The 24634-nt window shown below is 39.2% G+C and overlaps 1 protein-coding gene across 10 annotated transcripts in view; it reads left to right on the forward strand.

Moving 5' to 3' along the window:
• Positions 1–1868: 1868 nt before the first annotated feature.
• FMNL2 (formin like 2) overlaps positions 1869–24634 on the forward strand; it is a 303439-nt gene continuing 280673 nt past the window's right edge. For all 10 annotated transcript variants that reach the window (XM_081261219.1, XM_081261221.1, XM_081261223.1 and 7 more), the window contains exon 1: positions 1869–2476. In XM_081261219.1, the coding sequence (XP_081117345.1) occupies positions 2360–2476 (117 nt within the window). In that variant the 5' untranslated portion in view covers positions 1869–2359. The remainder of the gene's footprint in view (positions 2477–24634) is intronic.

Here is a 24634-nt window from a genome sequence, read left to right on the forward strand (position 1 = left end):
CTCAAAGTGTGAGATTATAAGAGAAATTAGATGTGATAAGACTGAAGGGGAGAAAAAGGTCTTGGTTACTGGCAGAAATATGACCAGAGGGAGCCATAAATGTAATAAAAAGGCTTTCTTGACTACAGAAAAGAATTCCAGACTTTGTGCCCAGACGGGCAATTCTCTGGGTGGGCTTATTTTCTGTCATTCAGACCCAATTATTACAGTAAAATTAATACATTCGTGGGTTAAAAATGTCTCACCTGATCTAACTAGCTGCTTTCTTTCTCACTCATTTTCATTAGTTTCGTGTATCTGTATCTGTTTACTCTTAGATCAGTGGCAGCTGTCACTAACTTTGATAGAGTCTCACTTTAGAAATACAGATTGCATTTATTCAGAATTTTATAGTCTCTCCCCTTTTAAAACAGTCTAGAAGTGGTTTATTTATTAGGATACATATGCAATATATTTGTGGGTATCTGCTCTCTACGTTTTTGGTGAAAGTCTCCTGTTACTTCAACAAGTCATTGAGCATCTACTATGCTCAATCTATCTTGGAGTTTATAAAGCCAAATGAAATGTGGTCCTTGGTGACTGAATTGTGGTAATTACCTCATCTAGATGCACTTCCTCCTAATCATGGGAATAACAATGATAAATGCACATCAGAATTACTAGAGTGACCCTGTTAAAAATATACTTGCTCCTGCTTAGGGAGATTCTGGTATATATGCAGGGACCAACGTGTGTGTAGTTTTAACAAAAAGCTCCCCTAAGTGAGTCTAATAAACAAGGGTTAAGAAACACCACCTTACCCTATGAAAGAACTAAATGCAGGAATTCTGCCACAAGTAAATCAGGTGGATGCCCTTGAATTCTACTACACGGGTACCTGGTAAGGTTGTTTCTATTTCCAAGGGTTCATAATGGGTAATAATCGTCTGATCTTTACTATTGGACAGGCTTGGGCCCAGACTTTTCTGTAAAATACCTGGCACAAGCCTGCTTTGGAGGAATAAGAGTTGCCTCCCAAGATACTGTCATTCTATCCATCTCATAGAAAATATGGTTATTTGTATAAAATTTCTTCTTTACTAGACTGGGAGGCATTGCAGACTATGGGCAACACTCTCCCCCACCTCCCATGGAAAAGAGTAACTCATACATAAGAGCATAATAGGTGTTTGACAGGTGAGTTTTATTATTACTACTACTGAGCTACATCCCCAGCCACTTTTATATATTTATTTTATTTTTTAGACAGGGTATCTTTAAGTTGTCGAGACTGGTGATTTTTCTGTCTCAGCCTACTGAGTCGCTGGGATTACAGGAGTGCGGCACAGCACCCAGCTATGAGTGCTTGTTTTTTAGTAGAATTGAATCTTTCTTACTCAATTCCTAGGATCTAAATACATATATCATAAATGATATATTTCTGTATAAAACATTTCAGTCACATTAAATAACATATAACGGCATATATGAAGAAAAAAAGAACACAAAGGCACCCATGGTCCCTCTCCCAGTTTATTAAATAACGTAGGAAATACTTTAGAAGTCCCTTCTTCAACTAGATGCTTTCCAATAGTAAAGATCTTCTGAATTTAAATCAGGATGCCTGCATTCACCCATTGACTGGATTCATTCATCTACTTGTCAAACGTGCCTAAGGGTCAGATACGAGGTGCCGGAGGTATTAATTTCTACTGTTGGGGTGTGGGAGATCAAGAGTGACATAAACCATCTCCAGAGGCGTCTAGCTTGCTTTTGCTGCGAACAGTCCCAACCCAGCGCGGCCCTTCAGAGTGGGCGTGGTTTCTGCGTCCGGACAGTTAGGGCAGAAACTACTCGTCCCGGCAGTCTGCGGGGCCGGTGGGCGGAGCTGGGCCGGGGGCGGGGGCCGACGAGAGGGGGCATTGTGTCGGCGAGAGCGGGGCCGCATTTGTCTGCCTGAGGTGTTCGTTGAACGGGCTTTGGGGTGGCCGGCTGGGGTCTGGAAGTGTCAGCTGCGGCCGCGGCCCCGGCGGGAGATCGAGTAGGAGGGAGCACGCGCCCGCTGACCGCGATCGCTGGCAGGGGGCGGTGTGCTAGCGGAGCAACATGCACATAGGCGCCCGGCGCCCTGACGACCCCTCCTGTGGAAAAGAGGCCGGGGCCGCGCTGGGGCGGCGGAGAGCATGAGGGAGGCCGGGGGGCGGCTGGGCTTGGAGCGCTGCTAGGAGAGGCGTGCGCTGCACAGTCGCCGGGGCGCGGCGGAGGGCGGGGAGCAGGGCAGGTCCGCCAGCGGGCGAGAGTCGACCGCCGGGAGCTGTTGTGATTTCCGACACGGGAGCGAGGGGCCCGGAGCAACCCCTGACTCCAGCGCGCAGCCGACATGGGCAACGCAGGGAGCATGGATTCTCAGCAGACCGATTTCAGAGCGCACAACGTGCCTTTGAAGCTGCCGATGCCCGAGCCAGGTGAACTGGAGGAGCGATTTGCCATCGTGCTGGTGAGTGCGCGTCGGCTGCGGGGCGCGGGGACCCGGGCCCCCGGCCAGGCGGCGCAGCTGACCTCCGCCCCCTCCCCTTCGCTCCGCGCGGGGAGCAAGACTCCTGTCCCAAGGGGGAGGCTTTCACCTTCTCCATTGTGGTTTCCCCGCCTTGCTTCTTGCCTCCCTCCCCCTCGAGTACCTCACGTTCAGACCTCTTGTGGTGCCGGGTTGGGGATAGGGGCTCGGAGCGGGCTGCCGGGCCAGCCCCGAACCCATTGTCTGGCGGGAGAGGCACCTCGCAACGCGTGTGTCGGGGTGGTACTGCGAGTGTGGGGAGGGAAGGTAGCGCGGGCCCGGGAGGAGGGGGCGATGAGCCGCTAAGGCTTTTTGTTTTAAAAACAAAAACCCCGTAAACCTTGATCCCCATGCGAACTACACTTCGGGCGCCCAACCCTGGGCCTGTGGGGTCCCTGGCAGATGGGCGCAGGTGGCTGGCCGCAGGCGCTGAGTCCGGCGGTAAGCGAAGGCGAACTTGGAGGGCGGACGTTGTGGTTTGGCAGAGCTGTAGCTCCCCCGAAAGGGAAAGAGGAGGAGACCTGCAGCAGTGGGATGCCCCGGTCCCTAAGCCGGGAGGCGGCATCTGAAGCCCAGGCGGGGGAGAATCTCAGTGTGTTCTTTTTAGTCTTAAATCACATAAAAAACGTGCAATTTTGCAGCGGCATTTTGAGAGCTGTTCTGACTACACGGGCGACCCCCGCCCCTCTTCTCCCAGCTTCTCATATCCAAGACTCTGAAAATTCCCTTCTTTCTCTCTTTTCTACTGGGACTAAGTTTCTGGGCCCTTCCCAGTCAGAGACTATCCTGCTGTGAGTTCTAGCGGGAGTGGTGACTTTTCCCTTGCTCAGTCGGGGTCTGAGATGTAGTTGGTCCCCAGACCAACAGTTTTAGTGCTCAGCCTCTTTTTAAGGGATGTTGGGAAGGAAACGAGCAAGACGGGACGCATTCCTATTCCTCACACTTGTACACTTCCCTTTTCCTAACTGGTTATCCCCAAACCTGACAACATTAGGCAGCAAGAGGAACTTGTAATTAGGGCAGTCAACGTCTGTGACTATCTGCAGGTTTTGAGGCATGTAGCCTAACAATTTTGGGGAGTGACTGGAGTCCCAGATCAAAAACCAGTTTTCAAATGTTTTGAACGGTGGCTGGGACATTTAAATTCCATTTCTTCAGGACTTGAAAAGGTTCTTAGTTTGGCATGGGGATGGCAGGTTAGCTTTGTGCTTGCTGGGATAGCAGAGGCTATGAGCTTTTTCAGGCCACCTGGAAACTGGTGTTTCAGTGGAGGAGCTAGATGATGTTGCCTGTCTTACTTTGCAACGTCTGTGATCTCCCACAGCTGCTTCCACGTTGTGCAAGATGGGACACTCTGAAACGAAACAGCCTAGGCTTAATTACTTCTCAAGGCAGCCTGGGTACATACTTGACCCGTCTTTCCAGAGACAAACGTTTTTCTTCAAACCGTTCCTAGACGTGATTTTAACTTCTTGCTTTTTCCCTCCATGCTGTGGTGCTGTGTATGAGTACGTGGAGCGGAGGAGCCAGTGACACAGGGAAACCAGTGCAGCAGCCATAATAACAATAATGCAATTAAGTTCTGCTCAACTGGAATAGCATTTTTTTGCATGAGTTTTCAGTTACTCTGTTGATTAATAACACATGGTATGAATTAATCTTTAGAAAAATGATGTCCCTTCATTAACATGGTGGATTTGTTTTCCTGTTAAGTCTAGCAGTCACAAAGTTAATATGTAGACTTTTATGACTGTACGTCACAAGCTCCATGGGGCCATTGTTGATTATTGTGGTTGCTTTTATTCTGCTATGTCTCTCACAGTTACTGGATGCAGTTCTTTTTAAAGTTGTTTACAATATTTTGAGCCTCTCAAACTAAAAACAAAATCCAAAAATACCAGGCTGAACTTTTTTGAACACAAACAAAACTTTCTCAGCGTGGGGACCCTGTTAGGGACACATTTGAACTCTTCCAACTGAGTTCTACTTCCTCTTGGGAAAATCTATGAGCAGAGTCAAAGAAAACCCTCCCAAATTATCTAGTGCCATGTGTAGATGATATTTCTTGTCTTTTTTTTCCCCTGAAGTTGTATATACTGTGTTCTTAACTTTGCTTTTCTTTTTTGAATTGCTTGAAAAATCAATTGAAAGCATTTGAGTCTGGAGATCAAGATTGAATGAGAAGTTTTAGATGGCAGATTGTAAAGCATATAATATGTGGAGGAATTCTCTATCCTTAGACAACAGGAGTTATGTTGGTGTTAATGACATCAGTTTTATTTCTTATACAGATCATTTATGGGTTGTGGGAGGGAAACTAGAGGTAATACTGTATAGAAAAGTGTACAAGCACCTCTTTGTTAGTTTGATTTACTTCAGTATTAACGAGCCCTTTCGGGTTAGGGAAATAGTTCTTCCCAACCTCCAGCTCTATAGTATTTAAACCCTTGGGGAAAAGTAAATAAAACTTAATATGACAGTGCTTTTTTTTTTTTTTTTTTTTAAAGTTAAATTATCTTGACAGTGGTTCATCTTATTTCTTTGCAGGAACTCTCTAAGAGTCCAAACTTACTCAATGACTGTAACCCCTCCCATCATCAGTTTGCATAGGTTGAATTGTATACATCCAAAAAATTAGTGCATATGAATGGAAAGAAGAGATAACAAGGCAAAAGACTGAATTAAGATCAACAGAGGGGTAAACTTGGGTTGGGAATGTGGCTCAAGCTGTAGCGAGGTTGCTTGGCATGCCGTGGGGCGCTGGGTTCCATCCTCAGCAACATATAAAAATAAAAATGTTGTATCCACTGAAAACTAAAAAATAAATATTAAAAAATTCTCTCTCTCCCTTTAAAAAAAAACTTTTTGTGAATAATTACTGGTAAAAAGTGGATCTACATCTTAGAAGTTTAATCCTCCTAAAGAGAATCTCTCCTCTCTAAGCTTATGTTCAGCATTATTATAATAGTTAAAAAACTTATATTTAAGAGAAAATATTACTTAATGTATTTAACCATTTGCATCTTTGTACCTACCTTTCAGGTACACCTGTAAGGTGATATATCTTTGCATGCATATATACACTACTCCCATACAGGTTCAGTGTTTGTTACACTTTTCAATGGAAATGTTTCAAATATATGAGTTCAGTTATTTACTTTCATCTTTGTTCTTTTAGGGGATATATTTTGTAGGTAACTTTGGCCTGTATTTTTTTTTTTTTGAGTATCACACATTTATGATTAAATATCCATGTGGGTCTCCATTATATTTCTTAAACATTGTCTAATTGTTGGGCTCTCACACACACAAATCCATCCTTCTTGATTTTCAAAGTTGATGTTATTAAGGTGATTCTTAGTGCATGTCATGAAAAACTGAGGATCTTTATCCAGGAATACCTTTTTTTTTTTTTTTAAACATTAGACACTCCATGATACTGTTCACTGATTTTTGACTTGCAGTCAGTTTACAACGTAAAATATAAGTCCTCCAATGCCTTTGTCAAAGAACTGTCCTAAGGATTGTTTCTTTGAACTTCAGAGAAAGGGATCATTTTAAGTCCTATGTTTTAGTTGCTGTATATCTTTATAATATCAGATATGAAAAGATTAGAAAGTAACGTTTTAGGGCACTGCTATGTTTGATATTGAGAACTGCTTTGATATCTGATTAATTTGATTCAATTTTCTTTTCAGTTTATCTTGAGATTGAACACTCACTTTGCATTAGGAGGGAATAGGAATACTTTCTGAATGCCTATGATATTACCCTGTGCTCACCTGTTCTTGTATAATCCTCACAGAAACTCCAACCATCAGCAATATTATAGATGCCTAAAGACAATTGCCTAAATTGCCCCAAGTCATATAGTTATTAAATAACCAATCTGGAATTTTAACCCAGATTTGGATCTCTGTTTCTCTTTCTCCAGGCTTTCTCATTATATTATGCTTTCTTAAACCTATATTTGCAAATAAATAAGTAAAAGGGCCTAGGACTAGCAGTAAAAAAGTTTTAAAATCTGGTAAATGCAAGTTTCAGAATATATAACACTGGCAGAAATTTCTCAGAAGTGACCAAAAGTAAGGTGCACTAATGTTTCTCTTTAGATGTTGGACCTTTTGGCCATCTGTGCTATACTCTTCTATTTTCAGGCATGCAAATGGATGTGTTTCAGAGTTTTTCTTTTCAAGGCAGGTTTGAAACACCTTGGCTAGAAAGCTTAGGTTTTGCAAACCAGAGGGAAGAGCAAACCTGTCATTGGAATGTGTACCCTTCAAATGTAGTTACCTATGAAAGGGACAAGGAAGGTCAAGTTGTAACATCCAAGTTTGTTTCCCGTTGCAAAGTGTCCTTCCCTTTCTACCACTTCCAAGGAGAGTATTTGCCCTGAGATCTGTTGAGCAGATGGATCTGTGGGAATGTAGTGAGGCCATCACATGCTGTTGATTTGTTTTCTCACATCCTTTCCCCTGTTGTGAGGGAAAGAGAGTGTGGAAGGGGGCAGAGTGTTGTCACTTTGAACTATTACAGTTTCACCCTGGGCAGTTAACTCCTTGAGCTGTGAATAGGTGCTTGCAGTTATTACACATATCATCAACAGCAGCATGCATTTTTCCTTCTAATAAACCAATAAAAACTGAAAATATATTTGGGTATATTAAGCAGTTGATTGATCAAAGGGTATTCTCTGATGAAATTTGGGGGGAAAAGGTATGCATGCTCTTAAATTCTCATGGGATAAGAATTATTTTTACCTGTGAGTTCTCATTTAGCAAAGAGCATTGGTCTGGGAAGCAGGAGACCTAGTTTCTAGAATCATCTGTACCAGTTTTAGCAAGCTGAACTCTTTCCCTGGTTTTTGGCTTTCTTTACTTGTGAATAGGAATTAAATTTAGCACAACTGTTAGGATAGTTGTGAGCTGACAGAAATCATAGCACTTGGAATTGTAGAATTTGTAGAACACAATAACACTTGTGATCCTTCAGCTGACTTGGCGTTCCGTTGCCCTTTTATGTGGACATGTGCAGCTATGTTCCATATGATCTAGAGAGTAGAATCCCTAGGGTCAGTGACCGAAAACCACATTGGCATAAGGAGAAATATTTAACATTTAGAGTTGTCAAAAAAAAAATGCATAGTAAGTCCTCTGTTTGAGTTGTTTTGAGCTGTGTAAAAAATGCTGGTGACAGGAAGGCACTTCCCACCCCAAGATACAGCAAGTGCATTATCAGCTTGAAAGCTGCTCCCCTCGAGAGGTAAGGCAGCAGCTGTAGGTGTGGACATGGAACTGTAGCACCTGAGAGTGGGGAAGCTTTTTGTGTAGGTCTCTCTTGGGCACAAAGAAAAAATAAGTGAGTGTAGGCTCATGTTTGTTTTAGGAATTCATTTATTTTTACAAGAACTGTTGCCTGAAGGACTTGGTCTTAAGGAACTGTGCTCTTGTGTTCATACTCAGGACTTGGGGGATAAGGACAAGGTGAGGTGGCTCCCTGGGTCTCATATTTAAGATGTCATAGATGTCAAAAAGGTTGTGAAGACAAGAAGCACTGATTAGATGACTGTCTCTCCTTTGCAAGAGGGCACTGGTACGTGGAATGCTTTCAGAAACAAGAGCTTAGGAGGAAAGGTGAATTACAGGCTATACAGCTACTTGACAGAGGCCCTGTTAGAGTGGCTTTTTATGGAAACATTCCCCTCCTAATGACAGGAGGTACGTTCCTATAGAGAGAATTTATGCACCATCTTAGCTTTTACCTACTTGAACACTGGGGACAGAGATAACTCATCCCTGGTCTTCCCTTTGAAATTCTGTCCATACTGTGGGGAGATCATCTTTTCCCTCCCCAGTCACCCTGTTCTCTTCTCCAGAACCCTGACTTTCAAGATAAAGCCAAGGACTATGCAGTTCCAACTGATATGTTTTGGAAGTAATGTCCATGAAAGAACTGGTAGCTGGAGAACTGCCTCACAGACTGTGAATCACAGATGTGGAGTGGAACAGCTGGGAATTCTTAAATTTGGAAATAGCTAGTCCCTACTTGGTGGTATAATGGTATTTGATGCAGAGGAATACATTATTTTCACACCCTTAAAAAAATAAAAACATGGCCATTAACTAATGCTGACAGGTGGGTACCTTATCATGAGTTGTACAGTTTCTGGGACCATTTTTTTTTTTAGTGTCTGTGATCCTCCAATATCTTCAGTGTTCTTATGTAGCCTGTAATTGGCTTAGTGACCCCTACTTCACCTGTAGAAATAGTTTACTCTTAGTCCACTTTTTTCTTTGCTGAAGAAGTCTGTTGCATTCTTGAGCCCCTGTCATCCATTGTCAAGAAGCTGAAAACCTCAAGGAGCTTAGACCTTAGATCTTCAAAAGTCATCTCGACTGACTTCTCTCTGGTGGATGGAACCTATGACCTGGTTTATCTTAAACTTGTTGGCTTTGGGAAAGACATCATTGTTCACATATTTGGTCATGTGACTGGTTCTAGGACACTAAAATGTGACTGATGGTGCCAGAAAATAATCTCACTGGTTTCAAGTCTTGATTCAGGATTTGCTCAGGAACCTGACTTCCTTTCCTTGTTCTTTTTTTTTTTTTTTTAATGGAAGTTTGGTAGAACACCTTATTTAAGGTAGGATAAAGAAGAGATTGATAAGGTAAAGCAGTATTTTCTCAACTTGGCTGTGCATGGATATCACCTGGGGAGCCTCTTAAAGTAGTGATGCCTGGATCTTACTTGCAGAAATTCTGATAAATTGGGGACGTGACCTAGGTATTGGGTTTAAGAAGCGTTCTATGAGATTTGAATGTACAGTCCCAGTTGAGATCCACTGTGCTAGAGGAGTGTTTTCCCTAAGCATACAAATTAAAACCATGAAAAAGATGATGAGTGTTAAGGGTAAGGTGGTGTTTAAGAAATGAGATTACAGTGCACACCTGTAATCTAAGGAGCTTGGGAGGCTGAGGCAGGAGGATTGCAACTTCAAAGCCAGACTCAGCAGCTATCTCAAAATAAAAAAATAAAAATGTAATAAGGTGTGGCTCAGTGGTTCAGTGCTGCTCTGTTCAGTACCAAAAAAAGAGATTGAGGCAGGGGGATTACAAGTTGGAAGTCAGCTTCTTATAGAGATCCTGTCTCAAAAAAAAAAAAAAAAAAAGAGCTGGGGAACTTTGCTCAGTGTTAAAGACCTCTGGGTTCAACCTTCAATACTGAAAAGAAAAAAAAAAAAGACAAAAATTAGGTACAATTAAGAATAGGAGAGTTAAAGAAAACTGAAGATACTTGATTCGAACAGAAGAAGCAAGATGAGAAAAATAGAAGAAAAAAAGAAAAGCCTGTTGAATAGTAGACAGATTGAACTGTTTAAGAAATGACCATCAAATTACTGAAAAGAGAAATTTTAGTGAAAGTTTTATGTATTATGATATAAGATTGAGCAGTGACCCTGAGGTGTACTGTTGGGGTAGAACTAGCAAAAAATCTATTGTATTTTTTGTTTGGGCCTCTATTCTCAAGCTTAATTGTTTGTTGGTTCAATGTAGGCCTTTTGCTTTGATCTCTGGTTTTACCACTTACAAAGACTTGATGAGCTTGGCTTCCTGGAGTGAAATTCAAATACACTTGTGAAATGTAAACAACATTCATTTATTAAGAATCCTATAATCAAGGCAAATTGGCATGCTTATATAAGCAATTAGCTTTGAGAATAGAAAGATAAATAGGATGCTAGGTCAAGAATGAGCTGATTCTTCTCAATGCAAGACTCTAGTTATTCCTTTATTATAACATGAGCAAATAGACATTCCTTTTATTCATAATCTTTAACTTTTGTTGTTTGAGAGCAGTACGTGCTTTTCTGCGACTGAGAGGATAGAAGCAGTTATTGTCTGTTTTCATCTAAATAAATATCTCCAACAAAATGTATGTGAGGTGATTTATGACTAGATAAAAATTTTTAGTAATTGGGATTAGGGCTAAAGAAAATATGGATTTGGATGAGAATACTAAAGGATCATAATGGGGGTTTGTTCTGGTGGCGAAGGTAAAGAAGATGACTGTTTTACAATGTCAGAAAGATTGGAAAGAATCTCGTCTACCTTCGTTGAATGTTCTTTTTTGATATAAAAGGAAGTATTATGGTAACCAATAGCAGAAGAAATTGAATACAGCATGATCATCATGGACAACGCTAATGATTGGCATGTCATGATCGTCATGACAACGTTCATTTTGCCTAGTGAATCCGAACAGCCAAATGTCCTTGTGGGTTCTGGGGAACCAAAGTGCAAAGGCAATAAATTGGTGAATAGATTTGTAGTTTTAGTTCTAGTTCTTTCATTCCACCATATGGTCAGCTTTGTGATACTTCTGAGAAAACTTTCTCTTTTTGGTCACAGTGAGGTATATTAATTAATTGGGGTTTATTATTCCCAGGGACTTTCTGCCTGGTGAACCTGGAAAGCCTGTTTGGTCCTAAGGTCTTGGGACTGGGATGCCATAAACTTGAATTGGTGACTCCCTGGGCCTTCTATTGCTGTCTCCTCAGTGCATCCAGATGTGTACTTGGAGAGACCATTTAGAACCTGTGGCCTCCTGGGTTTGTGGAATTTTTCAGCATGCCAGTGTTCAGCCTCTCTCACTTTCCTGTGCTGCATAGTAGAACATTTTGAGTCTCAGAGGGGCATTTTGCAAAGTATTTGTTTGACTCAGAAATCTCCAGATCATCTGAATTTAACAGGTCCCTGTCCTCATTTAATGAAGTAATTCTTTAACATTTTGTGTGTGTGTGTGTGTGTGTGTGTGTGTGTGTGTGTATATGAAAATAAATTTCTATTTATTTATTTTTAATCTCACCAATAATTACTAGAAGTGACAAGGTTGGCTCTGTGATTATTTTTTATTGGTAATGGAGAAATTTAAAAATTTTTTTGTTTATTTCTTTAGAATGATGTTGCCTAATCCTCTGCTTTAACTGATAGCAGAAGAAATCATCTTCAGACTGGGCACATTTTTGTGACCAGCCTTCAGATCAGGAATCAGAACCTCATCTTCCCAGCCATTCCTCAGATTTAGTTAGACTGGTCTCCTTGTCTCCCTAGGCACAGTTGCTTACCTGAAGTTCTTTTCTTAGTGGTAGCACTTAGGTGGAGGAGAGTAGGCCACAGGATTGTGCCTTGTGGTCTGATTCTAAATGCCTCAAACCATGAGGTTTCCACCACTTCCTTTGAGTGATTTCCTCAGTTCAAGTGGGCCTAATGGCTTAGGAAGTATTGCTGCTTTTAGTTATATCATCATTGATAACCTTAGTGGTATTTTCATGTGCGTGAATCATATCCCTGTTTTCATGATACTAAAAAGAGGATGTTTTGGTTTATGTTTCTATAATAAAGCATGAATGGAGAGGGATTTTTCATACTGAAAATGATCATTTGCAGTTTTGGTCATTCATCCTCGGAATTACACATTCATAGATACAAGTTTTGTGTTTTCCCTTTCGAGCCAATGTCCCGCCCCTTTGCTTTCATTGTCTTTCTTGATGACTCTTGAAGTATTAAAAGGCATATGATTATGAATTTCATTGTGTGCGGTTTTCCCATCCCAGTCATCTGATCTAATTTGAGGGTTCTTGGACCATGTTTGTTGTCCGTGATTTACCTTCGTTATACTCCCCTGTAACTTCTGTGCCCTTCCCAGAGTTCTCATCTAAGCAGCCACGTTGGGCCATCTGCTCTTCTGTTTCTTTACAGGACCCTACTTGGATATTCCTTTATCCCTGTCCCCAGGACAGGCCTGCATGTTCCTTTCTTTACATCTTTTCTCACAGTGATTTTCCTGGATAGAAAGACTTCTCTGCTTACTGAAACTATATCTAGCTTTAAAGACTCTTGTGAAATACAACCTTTTCTAAGTGTCCTTACAGGTCCACATCAGCTGGAGGAAGCTGGGAAAACCAACTTGCCTTACTTTGATCTCTTTATAGTGTGGATTAGCTCTCTTACTCATGAAGTAGTTGATTAAATATCATCCATGTGAGGTGTGACTGTAAAATAAGAAGATGCTTTTGTGTGTAGCTTTGTGGTTGCTCTTCATGTTCTCAGACATCATTTATTTACATCTTTGTTTTATCTGCCACTTCACATTGTGGACTTGTGGAAGCCAAGGGTCATGTCTTCTAGACCCTGGCAGCTGCTTCTCCAGCACAGTGCTTGACCAGGGGAAGATATCAGGAGGTAATTACTGTTGTTTAGAGAACACTGCCCACTGAAAGGCCTGGGAATTTGAGGAGCTGCTTGAAAACCTATTTAACTGACCACATTGGGTTGGTGCATAACTTGCCTTTGTGCCTAAATGACACTTTTGTCACAGATTCTTACTTATCTTGGTTTTGTCCATATGACTTGATTGTAGTTGGTGCCCAAGAATACTAAATGTTCAGAGATAACAAATTGGCATCATGCTCCACTTGACTCCTTATGGAAGACTTATGACTTAGGAGAAATGGAGGCCAATTGAAGTGGCCAAAGACAATCAGTGGTTTGCTGGACGAGGTGGCACATGCCTGTAATCTCAGCAATTCGAGAGGCTGAGGCAGGACTATCACAAGTTCAAGGTCAGCCTCAGCAACTTTGTAAAGGCCTTAAGCGACTTAATGAGATCTTGTCTCAACAAAACAAAACAAAACAAAACAAAACAAAACAAAACAAAACAAAAAATAGGGCTGGGGATGGAATTCAGTGGGTAAGCATCCCAGAACCAAAGAAAGATAGATAGAAAGAAAACCAGTAGTTTGTCACTGTTATTTAGCCAGGTAGGTTTGTCATAATGTCCTGTTATCAAGCGAGTAGATAACATAGTAACAAGGGCTTTCTTAAAGAAACATATCTATCATGATGCTTTCTTTTTTAATTTGGAGTAAAACAAGTTTGAGAAGAATTCCCTATTTTGGCATTTTAGTGTTTTGCTGTTTGCAAAGTGCTTTCAAATTTTCATTTGTAAGTCTAAATTTTTTTGAGAAATGAGATATGTAGGGCGTGAGAGTTTGTGGCTTTAAGTTCTATAAGAAGGCAGTGAAAATTTTGATCCAGTTTGTTCTAAAACTCAAGAGAGCATTCTGCTGTCAAATAAGGTAATGCATAGGAGCTTTCTCACCAGGTGGGTACTTCGTAAGCACCATCTCTGGTGCTCCCGGCAACCTTTGAAGGAAGGTAGTATCTTCCTTTCACTAATGAGACGGTGGGACTCCGAGTGATGAAGCAGAGTGATGAAGCGGCCACTACCAAACAATGGAGTCAGGATTTAAACCCAGCCTTGCTGATGAAAGAAACTGCTTTTGCCCTACACCATGTATGCTTTCTGAGTTAACTGTGAGATGTCTCTGAATGTTGCTTTTTTATTCTTTGTGGACTAGATGCATTAATTCCATACAATAGCTACTATGTCTGTATTCCATAGAGTGCAGCTTGTCTTATATGCTGCAAAAATCTGACTTTAATCTCAAGGGTCTGAGAATGTAGCTGGGAAAGCAAACAACAAAACACCCAGAGATTTTCATAATCAATATAGTTGCAGATATGCAAAGCTCTGAGGTTTCAGGAGGAAAGTGTCACTCTACTTTGAGTGTTCAAAACAGGTTTCTGTGGAACAGGAAGTAGGGACTCAGCTTCTAAGAGTCCAACTCAGTCCCAGCCACTGCTGAGCTTTTTCTTCTGCTTTGTGTGGATTTGCTTATTTGCTATAGCTCAAGAAAGAGTGATACTTTAATCAGTCCAAGGGTATTTAATAAACACTTACTGTGGGCCAGGCAGGTTTGTAGGCACTGGCTAGATGCAGTTCTGAACCATGACAAATGCATGGTCTGCCTTCAGTTAATTTGCAGCTTAACCAGCAGGGCCAGTGCGGAAAGACAGACATGAAAGGGGTGCAGAGATACACAGGGGACTGTTGAGATGCTGAAAAGTGCTAGGAGGACAATACAATAGAAGATCATGAAGTGTTTTCATCTCCAGTGAGATGGAGGGATGAGAAGGTCACATGTGTGAAAAGCAGGTCAGAGCCTCCAGGCAGCAGAAGGAGCCCAAGTGTGATGTTTCTTTCCCTGTTGGCTCTGAAGGGGCTTCCACGAACCCTGAAGCAAATAAAGTAAACAGCATGTAGATGATGCAGCCCATTTGACTTCAGACCTTGTAAGCCTTTGGGAAAGTCTGAAAGTAGAGACCAGGATTCTGTTCCTTTGCTCCAACAGAGACATTTCTTGTGAATGGCTTTGTGAGGTCACAGTTCTGCCTCTTCCTAAATTCACATAATTTTAAAACAAATGATCATTTCAGATGTGTCATTGTTCTAGACCCAAGGGGCATCTGTTTTGGCAATGGGGTATTTACTGATGATTGTGGGTGGTTCCCTATATGAAGGCCAGTATTGAGACTGGCCCATTTCATCTGCTTGAAGCCATACATGGACCCGGGGCAGGCAAAGTAGAAATAAATTACTGTATTGCTGTAACTCCGGCTAATTTGTTGTTCAGATTCTTTTCATGTTTTTTTTTTTTCATCTTTCCTTTAAAAAGATTAAACAGGGGTTTTTGATTCTAAAATTAAAATAAGTTATATATAGTTAAGATTACCTCTAAAATCCTTTAAGTTGCACTTACAAGTACAGAATGCATATTCTGTACTGAAACAAATTCTTACACATGTTAAAGTTTGAGAGCTTTTGAGCTTGTCTAAAAGAGAAGCCATAAAAGAAAAATTTAGACCATTCTATACACAGAACTTTCAAATCATTAGCAGTGAGTGGAGAGTGATAGATGGGAAATGCTAATGTATTCTCACCTGTCTATAGATTTATACGACTCAGTATCATAGTGAATCTTTAAACATGTATTAATGGGTTTGTGAGGATTTAATGCATGTGGATTTGATATATGCACATGTGCAATAAGATAATAGAGATTGCTTACTGTGTGTTTCTTTGTGTTTTGGGGTGCTGGGAACCCAGGATTTGGCACATGCTAACCAGGTACTTGACTACTGAGCTACATCCCCAGCTTGTGCATTTCTTTAAATATGAACAGTAGTTTAGGAACTTGAAAGGTGGATACCATCCCTGTTTCTTACATGAGATGCCTAGAATTAGAGAAGGAACTTGCTTGAAGGGACCCATTTCTAGTGGATATTACAGCTGAAAATCTGAGCTTCATTCACTTGAAAATCATATTCCTAATATACTGTTTGACTTTCAATTAAAAAAAAATGCAAGATTAACATAAGCTGTTAGTATAAATAGAATAAATAAAAAATGTTTCAAAAGAAATTGAAATGCCTGTGATGGTAAATTCAACATCTCTCCAGCCTGTATTCATTTTGTTGTTATAAATCCAGAACAAATAATAATTATATATGCTTTGAAAAATTAAAGATAACATAAGAACTGGATGAATAGGTCACTGTCCACTGTTTGTGATCAAATTGGCTTTTTTCTTTTTCTCTGGTAACAGTTGTCCTCTGAAGGCTCTCTTTCAGACAACTGGCCCTGAACCTTTGTTTTTGTAAATGTCCCTAGTAAAATGGTTGTGTTGTTATAGTTTAAAGACAGTGTGGTAAGCCTTTTGCTCAGCCCCCAGAGATAACCCATAGATATGGACTTCTTCCAGAGAGGAACAATTGCTTTATCTTGTATCAGTGGGCCTTATGTTGGAGATTGCTTATTTCTAAAAAATAAATCCCATGTAATCTCTTTCAATGTTCTGTTTGAGTGTTTGCACTAAGCAAGGCACTATTAAGATGCTGGGATGCATAGGTGACCAAAACATTCTCTCTACCTTAAGGTATTAACTGCCTAGTAGAACACAGAGACCTGCAAGTGGAGATGGTAGGATTTTTAAAGGTATTTGTCACATATGTATGCTATATATGTAATGTGCTATCAAAGGACATATTAAGGTTGAACTTTTATACCATTTTAGGTTAAGCTGATAAATCTAGACTGTTAATTTGGGTGAAAATTGTAATACATAGATAAAATGAATTTTGCTTAGTGCCTGAATGTTTAAAGCTCTGGATATATGTCTGTGTAAACAACAGCCTTTCAGGCGCTAAGAGGATTCTGTCTCAAATTGCAATAGACTATGAGCCTTACACCCATGGTTTGCAAGTGTCAGAAATTGAGCAAATGTCAACCAAACTCACTTTGCTAGAAAGCTTTCTACAAAATTTGTTAGTAAATATGGACATTGGACCTTATATAGGAGTATTTATCTGAGCTATTAAAGAAGGAAAGAAAAAGCTTATTTATAAACACAGACTTTTTGGCTTTAGACCTGAGTTTGAATCAGAATTTTTGCTGCTTGTAGTTGATTAATCTTTTCAGGTCTGGGGAGCCCATTGGTTATAAGAGTTCAGGAGCTACTTCTTTGGATTGTTGTGAATGGTGCTTGATGTTGCATATAATGGAGTCAAATTGTGACAGAGATCAGCACTTGACAAAAGTGGTAGTTCTTATTACTTGGTATAACCCCCCTCCCTTTTTGGTTGAGCTTGATAAAGTATTGACTTTAGCTCTAGACTCTAGACTATTGGAACTCTAGTATAATTCATAAGTAACTTAAGTTAAATCATCAGCCCCAGGTGTGAAAATTGATGAACAAAGCTGGGTCCCAGAGTGCTAGTACTGAACTGGTAATGGCTTCTCCTTGCTACTCTTGCCTTAAGGTTGCACTTATTTTTTGAGATGTGAATATTTTTAAAGGTCTTGTCCATGTAGGTAGCCTCTACTAAAACATTTTATCTTGACTCCTGTATATTTTATACTATCTAGAAAAATAGTCCTTGGTATTTCATTCACTATTCCATTTCAGGGCATACTGGAAGTGTCATTGTTTTTATAATTAGAGCATGCTGTGTACAGTGCTGTGACCACTAAGCAGCTAGTTCACATGAGAAAACACATTTAAGGTCATGATCATCTGAGCCTTGAAGAAACTGCTGTTGAAGTTTTGTTTGGCTCTAGCTCCATTCCAAGATGGATAGGGGTCATTTGGATTTTATTTTGAATTCCAGCAGTGGCAAAGGGTGGGGGGAAGAATTTGTATAACTTGTATATAGATGGGTTTTTATTTGATTGATTAAGAACATTGTTCAGTAGGAACTGCTTTGTTTCAAATCAAGAACACAGTACCATCTGACTTGTTCTAGAAAGCCAAGAAAGAGGAAGGTTGCATTCCCTTCCTGTATTTTTTCTCCAGAAGGTTCTGTATTAATCTGTTTGGGTTATGTACTACTCAATCTATCTGCTGAAACAGAGCTAAGCTTCTAAAACAAAGGGCAGTCCCAAAGCAAAACACTACCTCCACCCAGAATGAAAGCCTAGAATTTTCTGAAGAGGTACGCTTCTTTTTTACTTTTGCAGTAAGGAAAATTGTTTACTTGTTCTCTGATCAATGTCACTTTTGCCCTGAATTTTACAGCAGTAATCTAATTTTTTTTAAGTTAGTGAGATAAAGGACTATCTGATAGCACTGTCAGAATACTGTGAGATAAAATTCTCTGTTCTCAGACCCTTGAGGGTTCTTAAAGTTGCGTGGGCTAAAGCTGCATGCATTTTTTTTTTGTGTGTGTGTGTGTGTCCTATTTCCATATCAAGTAGCCTTAATTTTTGGATTTTAGTAATGAAGGTATGAACCCATTCTGTCAAACTTCTTATTCCTTTCATTGTAACCCTTAGTCAGCTTAGAATTACATGAAAGGACGTAATAAACCAACTCTAAGAAGGTCCAGATGAAAAGGATTATAATATGGTACAAAAATATTAGCATGCCTGGCCCAGCCGTGTGACTCATTTCTTTTGGAGTGTTCATTTTGACAGCTTTTTTGAATCACACATCAATCACATTGCTGGTGTTTTTGGCGGGGTGCTAGACTTTACCCTAATGCTCACAATAGTAACTGCCAAAAGTGAACAAAGAGGAGAATTATAAATGAAATGTAACAGCATCACAAACATTTATTTATTTTTTCTCAAACAGAAACAGAATTGGGAGTTAGATGATATCTTTTTTCACTGCCTTAAGAAAACCCCTGCTTTATCCCAGGGAAAATATCCCTTATGAGTTATCCCTCTTCTTTGGCTATAGGAACTATCCTTCTTATGTTAGTTTACATTCAAGAACTTTCCTTCCCAACCCTCTCTACTTGAGTAATTTTTTTTAGGTTTGGCTTTGTCTTGTGTTCCAGTGACTGAGCTTGATTTGGATCGTCCTGCTCTGTGCTGCATGTAGTCTTTCTGGGAAGAAACTCCCATGAACTTCAAAGGAGCAGATACGTAGGGTGCTTCTAGAAATGAAAATTTGACCCTTTGTCTTCTTTTTATCTCTCTTCCAGGCATTCTTCCCTTCTGTGTAAACAGATTCTTGTAATAGTCTTAGTTTATCACACTGTTAAATGTGTATTATAATTTCAGACCCAAAAAATGTCCTTTTGTACAATGTAATGTTGTACATGTGTGCTCTGTAGCATGTGTACTTAACCATTCAGAATTAATTCTAATGGGTATGTTTTAAGAAATAGTCCTAGCATGACAGGATGGGTAAAAAACAATATTATAGACACAGTGAAACTCTTCATCCTCATTTCCTTGTCTCTCTCTTTAGGTAAAACTATCCTGAATTGCCATGTGTCATTCCTGTGCAGACATGTAAAAAATATGTATAGTTTGTTTCTAAATTTACAGACATGGTATCATCTGTGCGTACTTTTGAATCTTTATACATTTGTTTGAAAAGGATTCATGTTAATGTCTCTTTAGGTTGTTTTGAATTATACTCATTGAATACATGTACCATAAAGTATTTACAGTTGATCCTCATTATTTGTGGGTTCTGGATTTGTGAATTTGCCTATTTGTGTCCTCAAAGTCAGTACTCTGGGTGCTCTTACCGGCATTCCCAGAGCAATGAAGGTTTGAGTCAACTGATGCTTGTTCTCAGCTGAGGCTGAACGTGGCAACTCTCTGCCTTCTCTCTTCAGCTTGTGTATCACACGGCAATCTTTTGTTTTCCATTTTCTGCCTTTTTTATCCTTTTAGTATTCTCATGCTTTTTGGTGATTTTTGCTGTTTAAAGTGGCTTCTACAGATAATGTTGTATTGAAGTTTTCCATTGTGTTCCTAAGAGCAGGAAGACTGTGATGTGCCATATGGAGATGTATATGTGAGATAAGGTATTTCAGAGGTGAGTTATAGGGCTGTTGACTGTAAGTTCAATGTGATGCATATATAGACTCACTAAACTATAAACAAACACACACAACATGGATTTATGTATTAAACAGGTGACCAAAAAAATGTGGGCAGAGGCTCTAGGGATCTTAATCTTCCTAGAGGCTCACTGCATGTGGTAATCATTTTGGACATAGCTTAACTATTGTGCTAGATGTGCCTCAGTTTTACGTTTGTAGCAGGCTTAAGAGTTTATTTATTTATTTTTTTGTGTATAACAAATAAAAACAAGGATGTTGAGGAATCTAATAGCACAGGCTAAGTGTGTAGTTGACACTCCTCACCCTCCCCCATTTAGTCCGTCTTTGTTTGGTGAGAGTTTTTGAATAACTATTTTCTACCACCATTTACAAAGCCGTTGTGTAGAAGAGGAAATTTCGTTTATTCTGTCTATTCTTGTTTACTTGCTCAATGAATGTTGCCCTACTATCAGAGTTAGGTTAATAATCAACACAATTTTTTTGAGGACTTTCACTGTGTGCCCACTTTATGTATATTTCTCAGGACAATCATATGGAATTTTCCACCTTATGGTATTTTAATGAGGTGCTTAGGAAGTAGTTGAGTAGAAATTGAACTAGGCACTTGGACTCTATGACATGCATCAAGTGCTTTACTTACTTTTCAAAGATACAGGGTGAGGTAAGGGATGGTCTGAGTAGCTATAGCTTGGAAGGTGACAATAACAAACTTGCAGGCTGTAAACCTCAAAGGACTGCTTATTGAAAGGGAATGTCACTATTATGTTAGTTGCTCTTATTCTATCAGAAAATACAAACTGCAACATAATAAAGGAAATTAAGAAAGCCATAAATGGTGTCATTGCTCTTCAGACATACCTGTTGATAGTAAGATTAATGAAATGTTGATAGTAGGATGAATGAGAACAGTTACTTCCTCATTTTTGCAATCAGTCACTTTTTCCCTGTTAACAAATGACCCATACATTATCTTCTGATAGTAAATACTGATGGCCTATTCTGAAAGAATTAAGATTATACTTGAGAACAATTGACTGCAGCCTTTATCAAAATACGTTGTACATTCATAGTCCAACAAATACCAGTTACATTAATCTGGGGATGGAGGGAGGTGGAAAAAAATGTTTCACAAAACAACACTTCATTATATGAATGGTGCTGCACTTTCTATACCATTCTAATATCTACATTAAATGGAAAATGTGTATTACATGACAATTTCCAGAATTTTTAAAATAATACCGTATTGAAACAACCTGGTCAGATATTGCATAAAACCCACAATGAAGAATTTTTTTGCTCTTGAGGTTTGTTCATAAAACTATCTGTTAAGCTGGGTACAGTGGCACAAACCTGTAATCCCAGCAATTTGGGAGGCTAAGACAGGAGGATCCCAATTTTGAGGCAAATTTTAGCCTTTATCTCAAAATAAAAAGGGCTGGTATGTAGCTCATGGGTAGAGCACCTCTATTTTTTATCCTCAGTATCAGAGGGCGGGGTGGGGGTGGGGGAGACTATTTATTAGGTTTTGCTGAATTGCCAGTAACTATTCCTTTGCAGTATGCAAAGATTGGTAACATTTGCCTTTTAAATTTTTGGCTGCACAGAAAAAGTAAAGAATTGAGGCTCCAGAGACTATTGAGAAGAGGTCTAAATTGTAGCGGACATGTTAATATTAGTATCTGTAGCCTTATTTTTTTCCCCTAGAAAAACATTTATCTGAAAAATACTACACTTTCAAAAGAAAAAAAAATTTGTCTCCTGAGTTTCACATGTGGTGAGAATCTGGATAATGATAGTAATAGAATTTTGCAGATTTTTGCTTACCTTTAGTTTGATATCCCCAATTTAATTTTTACTCCATGGAATGCTTCCACTAAAATAAAAATGAAAACAACCCTAGGCAACTTTTTGGACTATCTGTTTTACATTGTGGGTGGTTTGTGAACTTTTTGCTTTGTTTCAATTATACTTTTTCACTTTGCTATTACATTTACAGATAATTATCCTCATTCATTGTGTCTGTTTCTACCTAAATCTAATCCTCTTGAGTTCAGTGGCAAAACAGTATCACATGAAAAGATGGTTGGTTACCTGGTTTCTAGGTGCCTAAATGTTACATCATAGATTTCACAAAATAGCCTGTTCCTGTGAAATCATTCCTTTTCATTGCTTGATGTTTCTGATTAGCCACTTAACCATGAAGGCTGGCATGTTTACATCCAGGGACTTTAATCTCAATTGTGCCAGTAACTTCCCTATAATCCCCTGCATTTTCACTTCACCATCTGAAGAACAGATTATCTAACATTGATATGGGATGAATCCTGTAAAGGGCTTTGGTAAAGGGAAATTGTTTTATGTATAATAATGTAGAATGAGGAATTATACTCAATTTCAGTCTTGTTACAGTAAAGTTATTATGTAGAATATAAAATGCAGTTTAAAAAGAAAATATATAATTTCCAATTCCCCTGCCCAGAGACAAGCTCTGCTATTAGTTGGTATGTAATTCTTCCAGTTTGAATTGGTTTTGTTTTGGGAATCCATATGATCATTTTTTCATGTCCTTAATTAGAAATTTTGAATTTTTGCAAAGTGTTATGTTGTTGAGCAGTTTGGTTCCATATTGTTGGACTGTCAGCAGTCTCTCTTTCTTGTTCCTAGTAGCTGAGCCTTGGCACACATTCAGATCATTTTTTTAGGATCATGAAAAATGTAGTTTAAAGGGGCAAATCAGAGCAGTGAAAAATAACAAAATGGGCATTAGGAGAATTAGGTTTGAATTTTAACGGTGCCATCAATTGGTGTTTAACCTTTAAATCACTTTCTTCTTTGGGTTTCATTTTCCTTCTCAGTGATAGGGATACAATGGGCTAACTCCTGAAGGAGACTTAATTCTGACCAAAAGCATTTGGGATATTTTATAGATAAAGAATCTAGGACTGAAAGAGAGACTAGTGTTCTTGTTCTAGTTCAGTTACTGTTCCGTGGTTCCCCTCTCTCTGACACTTTTTGGTGTGCAAAAGGTACTGAGCACCCTGTAGTGCTTGAGAGTCAATAGTTAGGATCATTGGTAATCATTGATTAATGATGTATGAAACAGTCTATACTAATTTCAGGAACCCTTTTTATTGATACCAAGATTTCACTCAGTAACTCATTGATGTTTGACTCCTTTAAAAGTCATTCCCATGAACTGATGCACAGAGAAGATAAATGTGGAATATTATTTGATCATACAAAGGAATACACAGTGCAATATGGATGAACCTAGAAAACATTAGACCATTACTCTCACAGATGTAAGATTCTGTGTATGTGAAATGTCCATAATTTGTAAATCTGTGGAGATAGTATTTCAGTGATTGCCTAAGCCTTCGGGAACTGGGGTTGGGGATTGCTGGAGGTTACAGGGCTTTTAATTGAAGTGATGAGAATGATCCAAAATCGATGGTGGTGATGGCAGCACAGCTCTGTGAAAAAATTTAGATGCTGAATTGTATTCTTTAAAATGGATGAATTACATGGAACGTGGATGATATTGCAAAGCTGTTACCAACAAAGGAAAAAAAAATAAAAAAACAAACTTCAAAAATCAGATTCTTAAATACCGTTTATTTCAAGTTTCTAGATGTTAAATTATAGCTAAATGGAAATGGATCATAGTAAACTTATTCTTATGTTTGTTACTTTGTTTCCTGATAAGTCTTTGTTTGAATCTCAATATAAGAGGATGACTGAATCATGGGGCTCTTCTATTCCCATTTAGAGTTTCCTTTGGGAACTTTTTACAAAGATTCTTGCTAATTGCAACAATTTAATTTCTGTCCCCTTGTTTCTCAATGTTTCTGAAGTGCTTTATAAAAGAGTAGTTATTCTGGATGCTTCTCACAAGTCAATATTTTTACAGCTTCAGTGGTGGGCTGACTTTAATATTTGGTATCTCTGATACTTGTGTAGACAATCCCATACATTAATTTATTTTGCTATAGCAGACCCCAAATGGCTTGGAGTAAATACTTGATTCTTCTTGGTTTTGCTGTTATTCACATTGGAATTCATAGCATTGATTTTTATTTGTGTGAGTGTGTTAATCAGGTGCTCATGAAGTAGTTGCCTGAGGAGCTTCAGATATCTGAAGCTTCCCTCTTGGACACTTTTCCCCTTTAGATATATTAATTATGGAGAAATGAGTTTACACGGAAAGGAGAAGTAAGGGATAAAAATTGGGACCCATAGCAATTTAGACCATGTTTCAACATTTTTACTGAAATTTTTGCCTCCTTCAGGAATTTGTACCAGATCCATAGACATTAAAAGTAAAAATTTGTCTCTGTGTATTTGTGTGTGTGTGTGTATGTGTGTGTGTGTATGTGTATGTGTGTGTATGTTTCCCTTTGGGTATTGAACTCAGGGCCTTGCATGTGCTAGACAAGTGCTTTCCTACTTTGTTACACCCCAGCCCAATAAATAAATATATATTTTATAATAAAATTGAAGCCCACAGGTTATGCACAGAATTATTAAACAATAGATTATTTAAGGGATGAATGAAACAAAAATGTTGGCAGTTTTGTCTTAGATATTTTTTTGACCCTGCTTTTGCATATTTTCATGTTAGCAGAGCCAGGCTTTTAAACCAAAACAGTCATAAACTATAAAACATATCTTGAGACAATCTAGTGCAGCAAGAGCAAATTTGGCAGAATTTCTGAAGCAATTCCATGACTAGTTTTTCCAATAAATTAATCTATTTAGATAGGCTTTGGGCACTTTTCCTGGTAAAATGGTAAATCATGCAGCCAGAGACTAACCCAGATTTTGAAATTAG

The sequence above is a fragment of the Spermophilus citellus genome (assembly GCF_964194105.1).
Source record: "Spermophilus citellus genome assembly, chromosome: 11".
In the NCBI taxonomy this organism is placed as follows: domain Eukaryota; kingdom Metazoa; phylum Chordata; class Mammalia; order Rodentia; family Sciuridae; genus Spermophilus; species Spermophilus citellus.